The following is a 16,669-nucleotide window of genomic DNA, read 5'->3' as shown; positions in this document are numbered from 1 at the left end:
GCCATAAGAGAATTTTATGTAAACTCACAAAATAGCTTCCAAGTTACAACGGACCTGAGGAGACTGCTATTTATTTGAGAAACATCAATCTAACTAAGCACAAACATGCTTTAAATTCCATAGTAGGTACACAGGTGAAGAAAGCTGAAAACTCCACTTTCTGCTCAGAAATTATTCTAATTGCAGAAAATTCCTGTCTTTCATTCCTTCCTTATAAACACATGTCAAAGGTATGCAACTTCCACCCCTTGACTTGACACCAGCTCATTGATTGCCTCACAGAAAGTGACTTAATAACTATTTTCCTTCTGGAAAACATGTATTACCTAAATTCTTTAAAACATACGAGTTCATTCAAACTTTGCAGAACATAAAAAAGTTCAAAACCCACAAAACCTAAACCCATGCCTTTTTCTTTCTCCCTGAACTGCAATTTTCTTTTAAGTACATATACACTCACATATACTTATGTTCACATACAGAGAGGGCTTATGCCTTGAAATAGAACAAAAATGCCAGCTATTAAATCTCAACTTCCCCACTGCTCTTAGCAAGCTCAAAGAGTCTGTCTAGCACTTCCTGTGCACTAACTACCCACCGCATTAAATGACATCTTAGATATAGCTAAACTTACACTTTTAATCATATTACTGTTGTTTGGCCGTTGATTAAAATTTCAGTGTTGAACATTGCAGTCCTTGTACTACAAACATGAATGCCTCGACTCCTTTAACTATTTTATAGATCCTAGAGTGAGCTAATGTGGGACAGGGTAAAGGTTCTTAAAAAGACATTATTTTTTCTGGGAAATGGCCTTTTGATGACCTAGATGAATTGTTTTAAACGTGCTTTCTTTACTATCTAACAAGCAATGGGGAAACCATTAGCATACCACTAGTTGAACTGCTACATAATTAACCTAAAACAGAGTGCCAGCTCTCACCATAAATTACCAAGAATCAAGATTTCAGCACCAAAAATGTAAAACATACTATTATCCTGATAAATGTGTGTGCAATGAAGGCACAAATTGTCCTAGGGCTTTTAAAAGCCAAGTCCATAATCAGAATGGAAGGTCATGACAACAGGTGATAAGCTTCGTCCCAGTGAAAAGCATCACACTAGTTTATCATGGATCAACACTAAAATACTTGCAACCTTTGTCCTGAGAAGTTTCCAAGTAGCTCTACAGCAAAGGAAAAATACACAATCTATCAAGGCTGTATGCTTTCCTCTACCACCAAAATATCACCTTAAACTCCACATATGCCCTAGCTGCTTACTTTTGACCATTGTTTATTCATACAATCAAAGTGTGGATGGAGAAGAAAGCAATTAAAAGTCAAATCTTCTACAGCTATTCTACACATGGTAAAAAAGTAATTTTACTACAAATCCCTTGAATAATCCATTTCAGAGACCCAACACCCAACACCTTTTGTTCATTTCTACCAATTTTAAAGAAAATTAGAAGTTTCTTTTTCAGAACTGAATATGTAAACGAACAGACTTGTACTCAAAGACTGGTATTTCCTGTACTGATCTATTCAAAGTAGGTCAACTAGGGCAAAAGAATAAAACCATTGAATTTATAAAAGAAAACTGCTTTTACGATACAAATTTTTCAAAGCAGAGTGCATTATATGGGAAATGTATATCCTCTTTTATATCCTTAGTATTATCACGATCTCTGACAGACGTGCCTTGGTAATACTGTTCCTTCTTTTTAATATCTAGTATTTCTTTTTAACAACACCTATGAGGAGTGATGGTAATCTGCTCTCCCCGGCAGAAGAACTGCCTGAGCTCCTTCCTCCAGCCCTCATTAGACAGTATCTTTCCAGACAGGTGTTCTCCTTCTATGCTAATATATCAAGCTGTTCACAATATATTAAAAGTGAACTGCAGTTCTTTTCAGTTCATGCCAAATTATCTACTGGCCTCAAATATCAGGAGTGTGGCTCTTGACTACATACCTGTATGAAGGTCCTTTCTCAGTAAAGCAATACATTTATGCTGAGACAAATCTCAGCACCTTGCAATATGTACCATCATAGGTAAATGAATTGCCATATATTAGCTGAATGACTACCACAACCACATTTAACTCTGTACCTGCAACATGTTAGGAAGAATCTACTTTTAGATGCCTTTTTTATTTCTTTAAATTGAGAACATTCCCATGCAAACCCATGCACATTTAAAGGGGTCTTATAAGAAAGATGGGGACAAACTTTTTAGTAGGTCTTGTTGCGACAGGACAAGGGGTAACGGTTTTAAGCTAAAAGTAGGTAGATTTAGACTAGATATAAGGCAGAAATTTTTTATGATGAGGGTGGCAAAACACTGGCACAGGTTGCCCAGAGAGATTATAGATGCCCCATCCCTGGAAACATTCAAGGTCAGGCTGCACAGGGCTCTTGGTCTAATTGAAGATGTCCCTGCTCATTACAGGGGGTTTGGAATAGATGGAATTTAAAGGTCCCTTCCAACCCAAACCATTCTCGGATTCTCTGAAAATAATCTGTCTCTATCTTTAGTAACAGTTGCCCAAAACTGAGGATGTATGACATATGGATATTATTATTACTATAAGTAAAGATGCATATATTAATTCTGCAAGAAGAACATCAATAAGCATGTACACTTAATGCTACAGAAAGTTATGCTAGCATTTAGTATGCATTTGGTGAAGAATGAACCTATGATACAGCACTCCCTTCAACACAGGTAATGGAAATGAATTTATTTCCCACTACTAGCTATACTGAAATTGATGGACGAAATACATACACACAATGAAAGAAAAAGTAACATTTCTTTTGTCAATTAGATGCAATCAATCAGGCATTGGAAAAGGAATGAAAAAATAAATCTATGTCATACACTCCAGTATATCAACGCAAAACTGCAGCTGAACACAGTTCTCAATATTCAAGAGGCAAAAAACTTACCTTTTTAACTGTCACACCATCCTTTGGAGTTTGTTTTGTTGACAGATTGTACCCAATCATCTGTTTAGCAAGCTGTTCAACAGTCTTAGGGCTACAAATAAAGGGGAAATGTTAGTTTACTAAAAGATATTAAAAGGAAAAGTCACATGGTTATTGTCAACAGCTTGAATACTACAACGGAATTATTTATGCTTTTTCAACTTTAAAGACTTACTCTTTCGTTAGATGCACTCCTCCTTTCAATCCACTATTGAAAATACCTTTTCCTCTCCCTCCAGCCAGAATCTGTGCCTTCAGAACAATTTCCTTAGCCTCTGCAAGAGAAAAAACACCTTGTTATTCTATCATGCGTCACTTATTGAGCTTGTTAGTGTAAGTTTAAAATGCATTTCCAGATTAGATCCTTTAAAATAACAAGAAGTTGTTCGTAACTTGTGAGTAATAAAACAAGAGTCAATGCAGCATTTTTGTAAAGCAACCCTGCAAAGAATTGTTAAAGGATAAATACACACTATTTATTAGATGGATAAATCTGTCATTACTTAGATCAAACCCATGCTATTAATGCCACGTGGCCTGCACAACAAACGAGATAAACAGCATACAGTTTGATGACTTACACTCTGGAATGGTTTTTAAAATATGAATGTCATGCTTTAAGCCCAGGCGGTAACTCAGAACCACGCAGCCGCTCACTCGCTCACTTCTCTCCTTCTTCCTCACCCCGCTCCCAGAGGAATAGGGAGGAGAATGGAAAGAATGTAACTCCCACAGGTTGAGATAAGAACAGTCCAGTAACTAAGGTATAACACAAATCACTGCTGCTACCACCAATGATAATAATCATAGAACCACAGAATCATAGAACATTTAGGGTTAGAAAGAACCTTAAGATCATCAGCTTCCAACCCCCCTGCCATGGGCAGGGACACCTCACACTATGCCATCTCACCCAAGGCTCTGTTCAGCCTGGCCTTGAACACTGCCACGGATGGAGCATTCACAACTTCCTGGGCAGTTCATTCCATCCTTACAGTAAGGAACTTCCTCCTTATATTCTATCTAAACTTTCCCTGTTTAAGTTTTAACACGTTACCCCTTGTCCTGTCACTACAGTCCCTAATGAAGAGTCCCTCACCAGCATCCCTATAGGCCCCCTTCAGATGCTGGAAGGCTGCTATTAGGTCCCCACGCAGCCTTCTCTTCTCCAGGCTGAACAGCCCCAACTTCTTCAGCCTGTCTTCATACAGGAGGTGCTCCAGTCCCCTGATCATCCTCGTGGCCCTTCTCTGGACTTCTTCCCGAAAGTGATAAGGGAAATAACAAGAGAAGAGAATACTATCGCCACCACCTGCTGGACTGATACCCAGCCTGACCTGAGCAGTGATCTAGCCCTTCCGGGTAACTGCCCCCAGTTTACATCCTGGGCATGACGTGCTGTGGTATGGAATACCTCTTTGGTCAGTTTGGATCAGGTGTCCTGTCTCTGCTTCCTCCCAGCTTCCCCTCCTCCCTGGCAGAGCATGAGACTCACAAAGTCCTTGGTCACAGTAAACATTACTGAGCAGCAACTGAAACCATCGGTGTTATCAGCGCTGTTCCCAGGCTGAAAGTCAAAACCACAGCACTGCACCAGCTGCTAAGAAGGAGAAAAATGACTGCTACTGCTGAACCCAGGACAACGAATCAGAGTGCATTTTGTCTTGAATGGACAACAAACAAATGCCCATCAACGAAAATAATTACATTCCTTCCTCTGAACAAATGTAAGCAAACCTTGGGATATGGTCCTAAAAGAAGAAGTCCCTATCTCCAAAGGGCAGGTAAGTGTAGAGCAAGGACAGTAGCTGTGAAAACACGTTTATCTGTTTGAGGCACCACCTGAATCTTTGCCAACTGGAGTGTAACAGTATCTCAGTAACAGAAAAGTGCAGCAAGACACACTGACAAAAGCAACTGTACCAAGACCTACACTGGAAGCAGAAGCAATTCTAACATCCTTACAAACAGGGGGAGGAAGGGGAAAAGAAACAACTAAACAAAAACATCACTCCTGATCTCTGCAGCTCCATGGACTGTAGCAGCTTCTCGAACCATAAAAACTTGCCAGGTGCCTGCAAGATGTTTATGAATACTGAGTACTGTCACTTTGCACATTTATTATAATACTGCCAGGTATTTTGCGAAGTCTGAGATCCTCATATTAGAACTGCACTAAGAATGCTTAGAAAAGGCTACCATTATTCATCTTTTCTAAAGCCTGTGGAAATGTCTGATTTCAGTGATGTCTGGATTAGGTCGTGCCTCAAATATCAATATTCTATGCAAGTATGCAAGAAAACAAGAGAATTTGTTGTTAAATGCACAAATTTACCGTTAAAGTGGAACAGAGAATACAGATACTTTTCATTCAGACAAACACAGGCTATCTAGGCTTGAATAACACAAAAAGCATTTTAGAGGTTATTAAGTTAAATAGAAGCTTGGAGGGGTGGCAATTTTTGGTGCAGGCCAGCTCTGACGCAGCACCATTTCAAAGTTCCAGTATAATAAATTTCAGCAACCAGAAAAAAAGTTGGATCTTGGGATAGAATAAATATTATGGCATAAATATCCTATTTCCTGTATTAAGATGGGAATGCATTTTTAACATAGCTATTGGAGGTACTGTACTAAGAGATGTGTGATTTCCAAGCTTCCCAATGCAAAATCCCTTCATGTGTTTACCCATTCAGTAACATTTGACATATATCATTCTGAAGCTTAAAAGCACTCTCCTTGAAAATACTTCATGCATTCCAATACATTCATGTTCAGGGCTCCCTATTATTCATGCCACTGCAGGGCAGATAACAAGGAAATTTAAATGCAACAAAGTTTGGTATCAAATGCTTCCTAAGCACAAAAAATATTAAGATTAATTAAATCTATAAATCATTTTCCAACCTGCAGAAACAAACTGTTCAAATCACAATGGCTGCTGCAAAAAAATATCTAATATAGTATTGTTAATAGATGTTGGAAGCGTTTAATTACATGGGTTTGAGGTGCCAACCATCCCGACGATGTGAGTTTTGATTGTCAGTGATATCTGATACCAACTCTGTGAGTGATCATTGCCCTCATTCCTAACCGACACACTACATGAGTGCTGATTATCTCCATTTGACGGCAGCAAATGAAGGCAGGGAGAGCAATTACTGTGTACATTTTTATAATCCACTAGAGAACCATCAAGGCAATAAGAATAACTTAAGAAAAACAACTATCAAAATCATAAACAAACACAATAAAAAGCAAGCATAACCATGTAAAGATTAGACGTGAAGAACTAATCGATAACAGCAGCTCAGCAGAGCACACTACAGCAGGCTCTTCTTGCCCTTGGGGAAACCAACAGGAAGCAATCTAATTCAATAGTTACTTGGCTAAGCTCTGTAAAAGAAAGTAAACCAGCCAGATCTTATAATACAGTAACTGGGACTGGTTATTCAGTACTTACCAAGCTGATTACTTAGTGTCACTGTTTTATTTAGAGAGCCAGTTTCTAGAAATGCTGACACAGTTTTTATTATCTCCTGCCTGAATTGCCAAATTATGTTATGAAAGACTACCCCAAAAGAAAAATGTGGGTTTAGCTGGAATATTTGAAGTAACCACCTTCACTTGGAAGCTCTAATAAGTGTTAAAATTCTTAAGAACAGTAAGTAAAGTCAGGATTACACCCATTAAAAACAAAAAGCTCTAACTAATTTCCATTAGCACCCTTCCAAGCTGCTGTGGTAACACTGGAAAAGCGGTTAACAAGAGCTGTGTACTTATAAATACTGATCTGAAGAGAACCTAGCACAAGAAACACATCTTTACACCACCATAAAGAATAGTGCAATGTTTTCAAAAGCACTGAATTTGATAATTAAGGCTCTGATGAACTCCTGTGTATGTCCACTGACTGACAACCATCTCTGTAAATACAGAAACAACCCCCATAAAACTCCCCAAATAACAGAAGACTGCTGCTTAAATGTGCATATATATATATTTTTTTTTTAAATTGTGACAGATTTAACATTTTCCTTACCATTCAAACCAATACCAGAAAAGACTGCTTCCAAGTGTCACTAATTTAGCAGCAAACAGCCACAAACTGCTCCATGCAGGTTAATGACGCATTTCTGGTAACAGCATGTGTTCTTAACTAATTATAACTTGAATATTAATATCGCAGACTTAACAGTTTATTCACTGAATCTTGTATCTGTCCTTTTTTTAATTAATCTACAAAATAAAGAGGCATGAACATTTCTAAAGAGTCCTTAAATAAAAGGGAGCAAAATACAGCTTGTCTCTTAAGTCAGATGCCAATAAACAAGCAAGACCTTTACTCCTCAGAGAAGTCCTGAGAGACCAACATTTCACAAGTGTAGTTGGGTCTAACCACATTTCTAAAAATAAAATTAAATCTGACCACATAGGAAAAAAAGCTTTAAGTACTTTTAAATAAATTCAGATGTTTCAGCAGGACAAAATATAACACTCCGAGGGACAAGCATCCTCTAACATTGGATTCAGCAATCCACCTCCTTCCCTTCGGTCAGTGCTGTGAATACAAATGGCAGTGATACTCCTTGCAGTTGTAATAGGCTCAGTTCTATAATGAAAGCCTATTTAAATCAATAAAATCAGTCCTGCTTTTGGGAGCTATGATTACTCTGGTCCACTGGTACTGCTTGCAGCAAAAAATGAACAGCTTGTACTCAGCCCACTGCTGTGTATATTTAACTACTGAATTCTTGATCATGAACAATATACTGAGAGCCACAGCTCTGCTAGTTATGTGGCATGCCAATTTATTACCTGTGAACAACTTTCCATTATTATTGATAGGACTGCGTGATTGCAAATTAGGCATGTTAACAATTACATTCAAATGTGCTGTGGCTTATCAGAAATAAAATACTGTAAAGAACGGTCAATGTAAGACTGTGTGGTAATAGGCCTTGCTCCTGCCTGCTTATGAACAAAAGATTTTCTGTCAGATGGTACCCAGGGCTACTTTGGCAAGGCCTCCCACACTACAGAATTAGAGCATGGGACTGGAAGGGAGGTCTCACATTAAACCCTAATGACATTTCTGTCTCACCCTGTGACTTTTAGCAGTTCAGATTCTCCACCTGCAGGGGACCTGTGAAAATTAATTAGCATCTGCACCTCTTTTAAAAATGCAGAACCTGATTCCGTATTACAGTAGCATATTTTAACCCCAGTGTAAGGTAGCTGATCACCCAAGTCCGACTCCAAACCCTGGCAGCACTGTTAAGTACTGCAGCAAGATCAATGCATCTCTGGAAAATGCACTGATCTCTCTTGCAATGATCTTAGCACACATTGGAAAATAGATGGAAGCAACCCAGTATCATTGTAGCAGAGCAATGAAGACAAATTGAGGACATGCCAAATCAAGGTCTTACGGAAGCCCCATCTCCTTACTGACCCGAACACGAGCATAAACACTGAGTCTGTAAACACACAAGAACCATTCCCACAAAGGCAGCAGGGACTGAGACACCAAGTGTCCTGTAAGGGTTCTAGATAACATCTCTCCAACTGCATCTCTGCTCAGATCCTGTCTTCCACAACGTGGGGTTGGTTTGGGGTTCTTTACCTCTAGCTGATTCACCACTAAGGAAACCTACTTTCTGTGGTCTCATCTGTCCTGTTCTATTATTGTTGCTTGGTTTTTTTCTGTTTTAATGCTACCACTACCACCTGAGTTTCTAGCTTCCCTTTGGGAAAGACTGGCTATAATTAATTTTCCCAATTTCAGCCATCCTGTTATACTGTAAGGCAAGATCCTGTCAGGTGCTTATTACTTTTTAACAATACTCCTGTCCAGAGACACTCAGTGTACTTACTTCAGCACAAGAAACAAGAATACAAGGTATAAGGAAGATTATAATAAACATAACACAACAATAAAACATTGTAATAAAACCTAATTCCCAAATTGAAGACTGAATCTTAAAGTTGCTGTAGTAACTTTTCATACATGGGTCTCTTTACACAAACTTGCTCTGAAATCTGAGACAGCTTTTCCCAAGGAGCAAGTATTGCTACCACTTCCACTGCTCCCCATGCTCCAAGAGCTCTGGAGATGCAGCATCTGAGACAATTCCCATGCTTTGCAAGTAAGCAGACTGAGGTGTGAAAAAGAAGCCATCCACAAGACACTTCCCACATCTACTGCTATTAGGTTGCTTAGAGATCTTTAGAATTAAGTTAGACAATTGTCTTCCCCCCTTTTAATTTAAACTCTCTTCCTCTGGTATTTTTATACTTCTGCTCTCTAACAGCAAAAAAGAATTATGTTCTGACAAGCCTACTTTCTACAACTTTTGGTTTTCAGACTGGTTTAGAATTAAAGTTAAATAAATCATCCTTTTTATAACTCTGTACTTTTGAATATATTGTATATTTATTGCTAGATTATAAGCCTCATTAAAGTCTATAAGGATAAATTAGTCAGTCTCTTGATTCTGTCAGTACTGTTATTAATTGCTTTCATAACCATTACTACACACTTCACCGGTGATAAAAATTTTAAAGCTAGATAAAATCAGCTAAGTTAAAGCTCACTCTTAATATTGTGCTCTTAAACCTTCTCAGAGTGAAAGTAATCAAGTATTCACATGCCCCACATTTAAGTAAAACCTGATGAATTACTTATACAGGAAGTGGAGCCTCAGCAGATCCAGCAGCAGAAATGGAAAGGCATGGAAAAACATGCACATTAAGGCAGGGATCCCAAAATAAAACTGCTCATTGTATATGCGTGTTTAAAACTCCATAGGATAGCTTATTTTTGCTGTTTTCAAGCCTTTAACATTTTCTTTTGTCAGCTTAAGTTGTCAGTATTTTTTATGTAGATTCCTTCTGTAATAGATACAGGGTTTAGAAAAACTACTGTTGGTCCCATCTGTTTGTAAACTTGAAAATTCAATCAGGAGAGGAGCAAGTTCTTCATTTGGTGGAAGAGCAACAAAGTCTGCTGATAAGTAGACAAGAGCAAAAACTTTTTCTGCAGCTCTCAGGGAACATCCATTCCATGGGTGAAACAGAGAAGGCTGTTTCCTGTAACCCATGTCAGCCCAGCATCCTGCACCAGGTTGTGCAGTAAATACTGAACAACGTGGAAAAATTCATGCAAACCGACAGCGTTCTTCTATCACTATACCCACCAGTTTCATTCTCGTAACTTTTAGACTTTCTAATATTCTTTGTATTATGCCCAAGTCAATGTTATTTCTCTCTTCTTCTGATAGTTTCACTTTAAGAGACTGTAAAGGCAAGGAAAGAATACTTGTCCTTGTGTATTACTTGTGATCCCTATTACTTGACATCACCATTGAAGCCTCTCAGGATAAGCTATTATGTGCTGAGAAATTTGGACATGCAAAATCATGTGGTTTTGTAGACCCATTTTCCTTGTAAGTATAAAATACATTTACACATCACAAGACTTGCTTTCTAAAACCACTGTCATTCAAAAATAGCTATACTGAAACAACTATACTGACAGCTTTCTTTGCATCTTTCCTTTTAAAAGGCCTACAGTGATTTCAAGTCTTCCTTGCCAAAATATTCTGCAATTTTAAGTAAAACATGTTTTAATGGTAAATGCTCCAGCCCTGGCAGTGTTCAAGGCCAGGTTGGACAGAGCCTTCAGTGAGATGGTCTAGTGTGAGGTGTCCCTACCCATGGCAGGGAGGTTGGAACTAAATGATCTTTAGGTCCTTTCCAGCCCTAACTATTCTATGATTCTAAGATTCCATTTGTTTCAATGCAATTCAGAGAACAGGCTTTATGGAATCTAAATGCAGCGTTTAAGTCATGCAGACATTAAGAACAAACACTGTTCTCGCCCCCAGCTGCAACAATACACACATCTTTTTTCCTGGAATGCTTTCAGAATTTCATTCTTTGTGATTATGTGTAAGGCACAAAAGACACAAAGTCTTCTCTGACTGATTCTTTCATCCATTATTGCATTGCAGAGATAGTTTTGAGAAATTTGTAGATAGCGTAGAAAATACAATAACTGAGAAACATACATTAGTTTTTTCATAATTCACTTTCAAGCATAAAAGAGTTGTTGTAGTACAAGGTATTTTTAAATATGGAGCACAAAACAAGAAACATCAGCAAGAAACCAGGGAGTTCCCATGTTATAAAGCAGGGAAGACAACTGCAACATTACCACCATTGCTTAAGAAGTGTTAACAAATCCATAATGAAGTATGCGTGGCAGGTGAACCCCATTCAAGTAGACTTGATAATTAGCTCTTTGCCAAGCAGAGTCTTTACACACAGGTTGGCTATGCCTGGCAAGTTCCTTTTAAAAATAAGCTTTAAAACAGTGGGCAAAGATAAAAGAAATCGAGAGCACATCACACAGGGGTGGCTGGGCACACCATCAACAGCCTTCACAAGCACAAGGAACAGGACACGTGTGAAAAGGGAGGCATCTGAAGGTACAACAGCTTTAGATTCATTTTCTGCAAGTTTGCCAACTCCAGGGCAGGACTAAAGCCCTTCAAAGGGTTTCATCATCTCTTACTGCCTTGCAAACACCAGGACAAAATGACCTGATAGCTTAACACGTGCATGCAGGAGATCCCCCTGCTTCCACGGTACTTGACATCACATCATAGAATCGGCTAGGTTGGAAAAGACCTTTAAGATCACTGAGTCCAACTCCTCTTTACAATAACTTACAGAGACACAATACTGATGTTTTCATCAAACAGGTATTTAACTGCTATATTTTAAGCACACACCAATCTCAGCTTGGCATTTGAGTGCATGCACAAGTATTTCCCTGAGCAGCGCTTTGACATGTTTCATGAAGAATTTCTTAATGAAGCTCCAATCCTAAAGCTCTTCCACAGTTTGCATTTTCGCCCGAAGTGATAAAATACTGAACAGATCTTGGCAGAAAATTTACATTTTTTGCAAAATTAACATTTCCCTCCCAGAGACAACTACCATTAAAGAATTCCGCTCTACCTCTTAGCTTTCTCTACCTCTTAGCCTTATATCCCTTAGTTTTTGTTTCACTGTTTAGGGCTGTATTAGATACCACACATTTTCAGATACTCAGACGGTAACTAAATCAATCCACACCCAAACATGTAAAAGAACAGCAAATCTTGCAGTATTTTGATCTGAATCAAGCCCAGGAGTATCGAAATGTCCTCCAGTATTCCAGCTCATTACCCAATTTACGTGGTGGAATTAAGGACAGAGTTTTTACTGTATTACTGAAATAATTTAGTGAGCCTCTAAAGAAAATCATGCCTGGGAAACATCTGGATGGGAAAATGACCACACACAAGAATTTATGTCCGCCTCAGGAGTGCTGAAGACAGAAAGCTGGAAAGGATTTCTCTGGAGCTGCTATTCTACATATGCACTTGATTCCTGGCCTTGATTTTGAAGCAAGAGGGAAAACCGACACTGATGTGCTAGTCCCGCTCCATACCAAAACCAAAACAACCCCCTACCCCCCCCCCCAAAAAAAAAAAAAACAACAACCAACAAAAACCCAACACCACCCCTCTTACAGACAGGAATTCCATACTTAAAGAGGGCATTTTTAAGACCACAGTATTTACCACTCAAGTGTTGTTTTATTTACTTAGGTATTTTGTATCTGAAGAAGGAAAGAATAACAGACTCCACAATAAAAATAAACACTATCTCATTTTAAAGAAACAATCTTTTCCCAGCAGGGCTTCTAACAGACATCTGATAGCAGGTGTAAAATCCAGACGGAGAAGTAGCATCTAGTAACAGAGATGCTGGGCAGTGAACATGGACAGTGCTGTGTGACATGTAAGTACTGTTGCAGATGTAAGTGGAGCTTAAGTGATGAATAGGTACAGCTCTGGCCATCCGGAGTAGCAATGAATTTTGCCCAGAGTGAAAAAAAACAAGAAGAAAACAATTATCTGAATTGGTTCTGATGTTTCATTCCTGTCAAGCAGAGGTTAACTAATTGGAGACTTCTGGGCAAAAGCTCATTCATTTCTAGAGCTCCAGATCTAGGAAACAGAGTTATCCAAGTTTGAAACAGAGAGAGGAAACTCACCACATTGAGGTTTAGAGATGACAAGAGAAAAAGGGATACAAAAATACATGCAGAAATATCTATTTAGAACATAGAAATGCTGCAACCAGACTAAGAGGCATATTTATTCCTGCATATATTTTCCTACACAGGTTGCTTAAAATCTTAAGGATTACTGATGTTAGTTTTCACGGTATGTAGCTTTTCAATTCATAAAAAACCCTACTGCATTAAGCAGTACAAAAAGAAGTATTTTAGCCCTCAGGCAACTGGTAAATGTTAACTACTGCAGGCAGGCAAATTTTCATCTGTGATAAGAACAACTGTTTGTAACTTACTGTCAGATAATATCAGTAATACAGTAAGCACAACTAACAAGGGAGAGTATGTACTATCATCCTCCTCTTGTTTTTGTTTACCCATCACATCATTGAGATAGAAGCAACTGCCAAAGTAATCTAATATTGGAAAAAGGTTAAAAGGAGACCCATTATAAGAATGTTAATATTTAATTCAATATTTCAGACTTAATTATTCCATTAAAAGTACATCTCACTGATCAATGATTCACTGGTGAATTGAGATTGAAAGCCCCAAAAAAATCTGCTTAGAAGAGCATCAAATCTTTATTACCTGAACAACATTCTTTAACAGCTTCATAAAGTTAACCAACCTATACAACTCCTTCACACGTCTGTGGTACGCCAAGATATTTAACATAAACCCATTCAGAACGCACTCCTAACAATGCATCCCTGCCAATATTAATTAGCCCTTGAAGAAAAATGACTTCCTTTAGATAAGTTTTCTCCAGATTTCTTTCTTGTTCTGTGATATTTTTCTTAATATCACACCATCTGCAGACACTTCTCAAAAACACTGCAGAAAGGCAATTTAGGGAATGTTCCAGATAACAGGCAAAAAAAACCCCAATCCAGTCCCACTGTGCTTTTCATAGCTTGGTAATTTTTGCAGGCTTTCATCTTGGTGATTTGTTCTTTTTAACTTCATTGTATTAAAAGCCCTCAATGCTGACTGTTTGGTAGAAGCAAGAGAATACAAACTGTACAGATTCAGCTCTGAAGACTCACTGCGTATTAGGAGAGGTTAAGAGAAAAAAAACCTTACAGTTTCAATTGTTATCACTACTCATTGAACACGAGCCACTAAAGAGATACATGTCTGCAACGACTTATTTGGCTGGACCAAACAAGTTTCTACTTGCTTAGCATTATGGAGAAAGATGTAAGTATAAAATGGGTCAAGAGCCTTTTATTCCGAGATGAGCCTTTAATTCGTGAACCCAGAAGGAAATATTTATTACTTAGATCACACTGTAAAGCATTGTCAAAGTACATGTTGTATCCTTGATTTTAACCAGCAGCTTGTTAGCTGAATGATTCATGAACATGTACCAATGGGCGCAGCTTCTTTACCTGTCTCAGCCTCTCTCTGCCCCTTAGTTTTCTCTGTGGATTTATAAGACTTTATTACCATACGTAGCTACAACACTCTCTGTATGAGGACACTGGACAAGCTGTTAGCTCTATTAACTTAATAATAGAATTCAGAGTGTGATTTCCAATTAATTTCATTTTCTTCATTCCATGAGAAGCCAAAATTACAGACAGCCATATGGTGCTTCATAAATAACAATTAAAAGTTATTTTCTAATCTTTAGGCACTAGAAGAAACCCATAAAAATACATATGGTTGCAATGACACGCAGCAAATTAAGTGCTGGAATGTCTGCAGATGTCCAGGAAGCTCCAAACATTTCCTCAGCTTTTTCCCCATTCACACATTTCTGGTGCATGTAGCCCCTGGAAGTTACAATTAATCTCAGCGTAGGCCTCAAAGATCATCATTATTCTAAAACTGGATCTTTGTATGAAGATCTGTGTCACACAGTTTGTGACATGAATCTGATAGTCTTTACCTTCTGCACTGATTTGTTAACTGGTTTGTCCCTACCCAGCCATAAACACCTGCAGAGCTCTGTCAGTCAGAAAAACTACATCCACATGTCACAGACTGGACTGGGATCTGAGAACTCAACTTACTATGTGACCTTGTCATTTTTCAGTGAGTAAGAATTCACGCTATCCAACACAGGTGTGGAACTCCAACTGAGAAACCAGTCTACTCCAAACAAAGAAGAGTTTAGCTGCTGCCCCAGACACCTTCTTCCAGCCTGCCCCATATTATGCCTTGTGTATACGCAGGCAGTAGAGCAGTTAGATCTGGAAATCCCACCCTGAAGTTAGATAACAAAGTCTCCTACTGTAAAATGAAAATAACAAGGCTACCTGCCTCACTGGATGTTTTCTGGAATAAAACATGCATACATGAGGGGAGAATTTTCCTTACAAGCACCTTGGATAAAAGCTTTTATTGCTGCCTGCTACTGGAAGTTAAACTGATGGGCAGAGGTATTTTATTGTCTAGCATGAGAATCCAGATGTGCAGAGCTGGCCGTGGTTACCTGAAAAGCGAGGTTTAGCTCCAGTACAGTCAGATGTCAGCACATTCACTCAAGCTATAAACGACTCTTATCTGCACATTGCCTGGGGATAATATTAACAAGAGATTTTGCTAAACAAAAAGAATTAGGAAGAAAATAAATTCTAAGCTTAGGCAACAAATGTCCAGTGGTAACATTTCAAGTCATGGGGACCGTATCCCTTTCAAAATACACCTATATTTAAACCTCCAGAATTGTTGCATACAAAAATACTGTACAGCATGGTCCCATCAATTCTCAAGAGTGGGATTTTGTCAAATTCACCTTTTGTGGGAAGATATTTTGAGGCTTTATTGAAGATAAGCCAAAGAGAAGAAAATCTAGCTTTCAAATTCATATTCACAGAAATATTTTCTTCCCCTAACATCTATGTGCTGCTTCTGTATACACACACATACATGCACATCTACCAGCACAAAGATTTCATCAATCTAAAAACTTAAAATGGAACACACATGCCTTAAGCTACAGATTATAAAAACTACAGTGAGTGAAGGGACAAAATGGGGGGAAAATGCTCTCTTGTACTATTTAAAAAAGAGCTCAATTTGATTGCTGTTTGCATAACTAGATATAGAAATATTCAGTGTAACCTCAGCTAGTACTAATATAACCTAGAAGTTTAGCAAGAAGGACACATACTCAAGGACTGCATGGGTCTGACTATTAAGATACGTATTACAAGATAATATAAAGTACATAGATATATGCACTTACAAATTTAGCTATTAAAACAGAACATAATTTCCCACTGTAACAATCTTTGCCCAAAATCTACACTTCCACAGCATATGGCAAGTAAGTAGGTCTAACATATCTCATCAACCTGCAGCAAGCCAAACAGATGTAGTGACTCTTATATCTTACAGCTCAGTCATAAAGGGACAGTGCCAAATACATACAGATGTATGTCACAGCGTAAAAAATAGAGTGTTCCTGTTCTAGAAACCTTCCCTGTTAGTGAGCGATGCGCAGATCTTCCCATTAAGGTGAATGCCTGAAATTCTGTATTAAAGTCAATCTGGTTTAAATCACCAATCTTGTTGGTACATTGCCAGAGAC

General features: G+C 38.3%; 1 protein-coding gene across 1 annotated transcript in view; it reads right to left on the bottom strand.

The window, feature by feature from the left end:
- Positions 1 to 16,669, bottom strand: part of SUCLG2 (succinate-CoA ligase GDP-forming subunit beta) — a 125,653-nt gene that overhangs the window by 63,277 nt on the left and 45,707 nt on the right. Inside the window, exons 3-4 of the mRNA XM_065687355.1 lie at positions 3,169 to 3,268; positions 2,955 to 3,045 (exon numbers count right to left, since the gene is read on the bottom strand). Coding sequence (XP_065543427.1) covers positions 2,955 to 3,045; positions 3,169 to 3,268 — 191 coding nt within the window. The remainder of the gene's footprint in view (positions 1 to 2,954; positions 3,046 to 3,168; positions 3,269 to 16,669) is intronic.

Source organism: Lathamus discolor, chromosome 7 (genome assembly GCF_037157495.1).
Source record: "Lathamus discolor isolate bLatDis1 chromosome 7, bLatDis1.hap1, whole genome shotgun sequence".
NCBI lineage: Eukaryota > Metazoa > Chordata > Aves > Psittaciformes > Psittacidae > Lathamus > Lathamus discolor.
The sequence above is the reverse complement of the archived record's forward strand: the minus strand, read 5'-3'. Positions and strand labels throughout refer to the sequence as shown.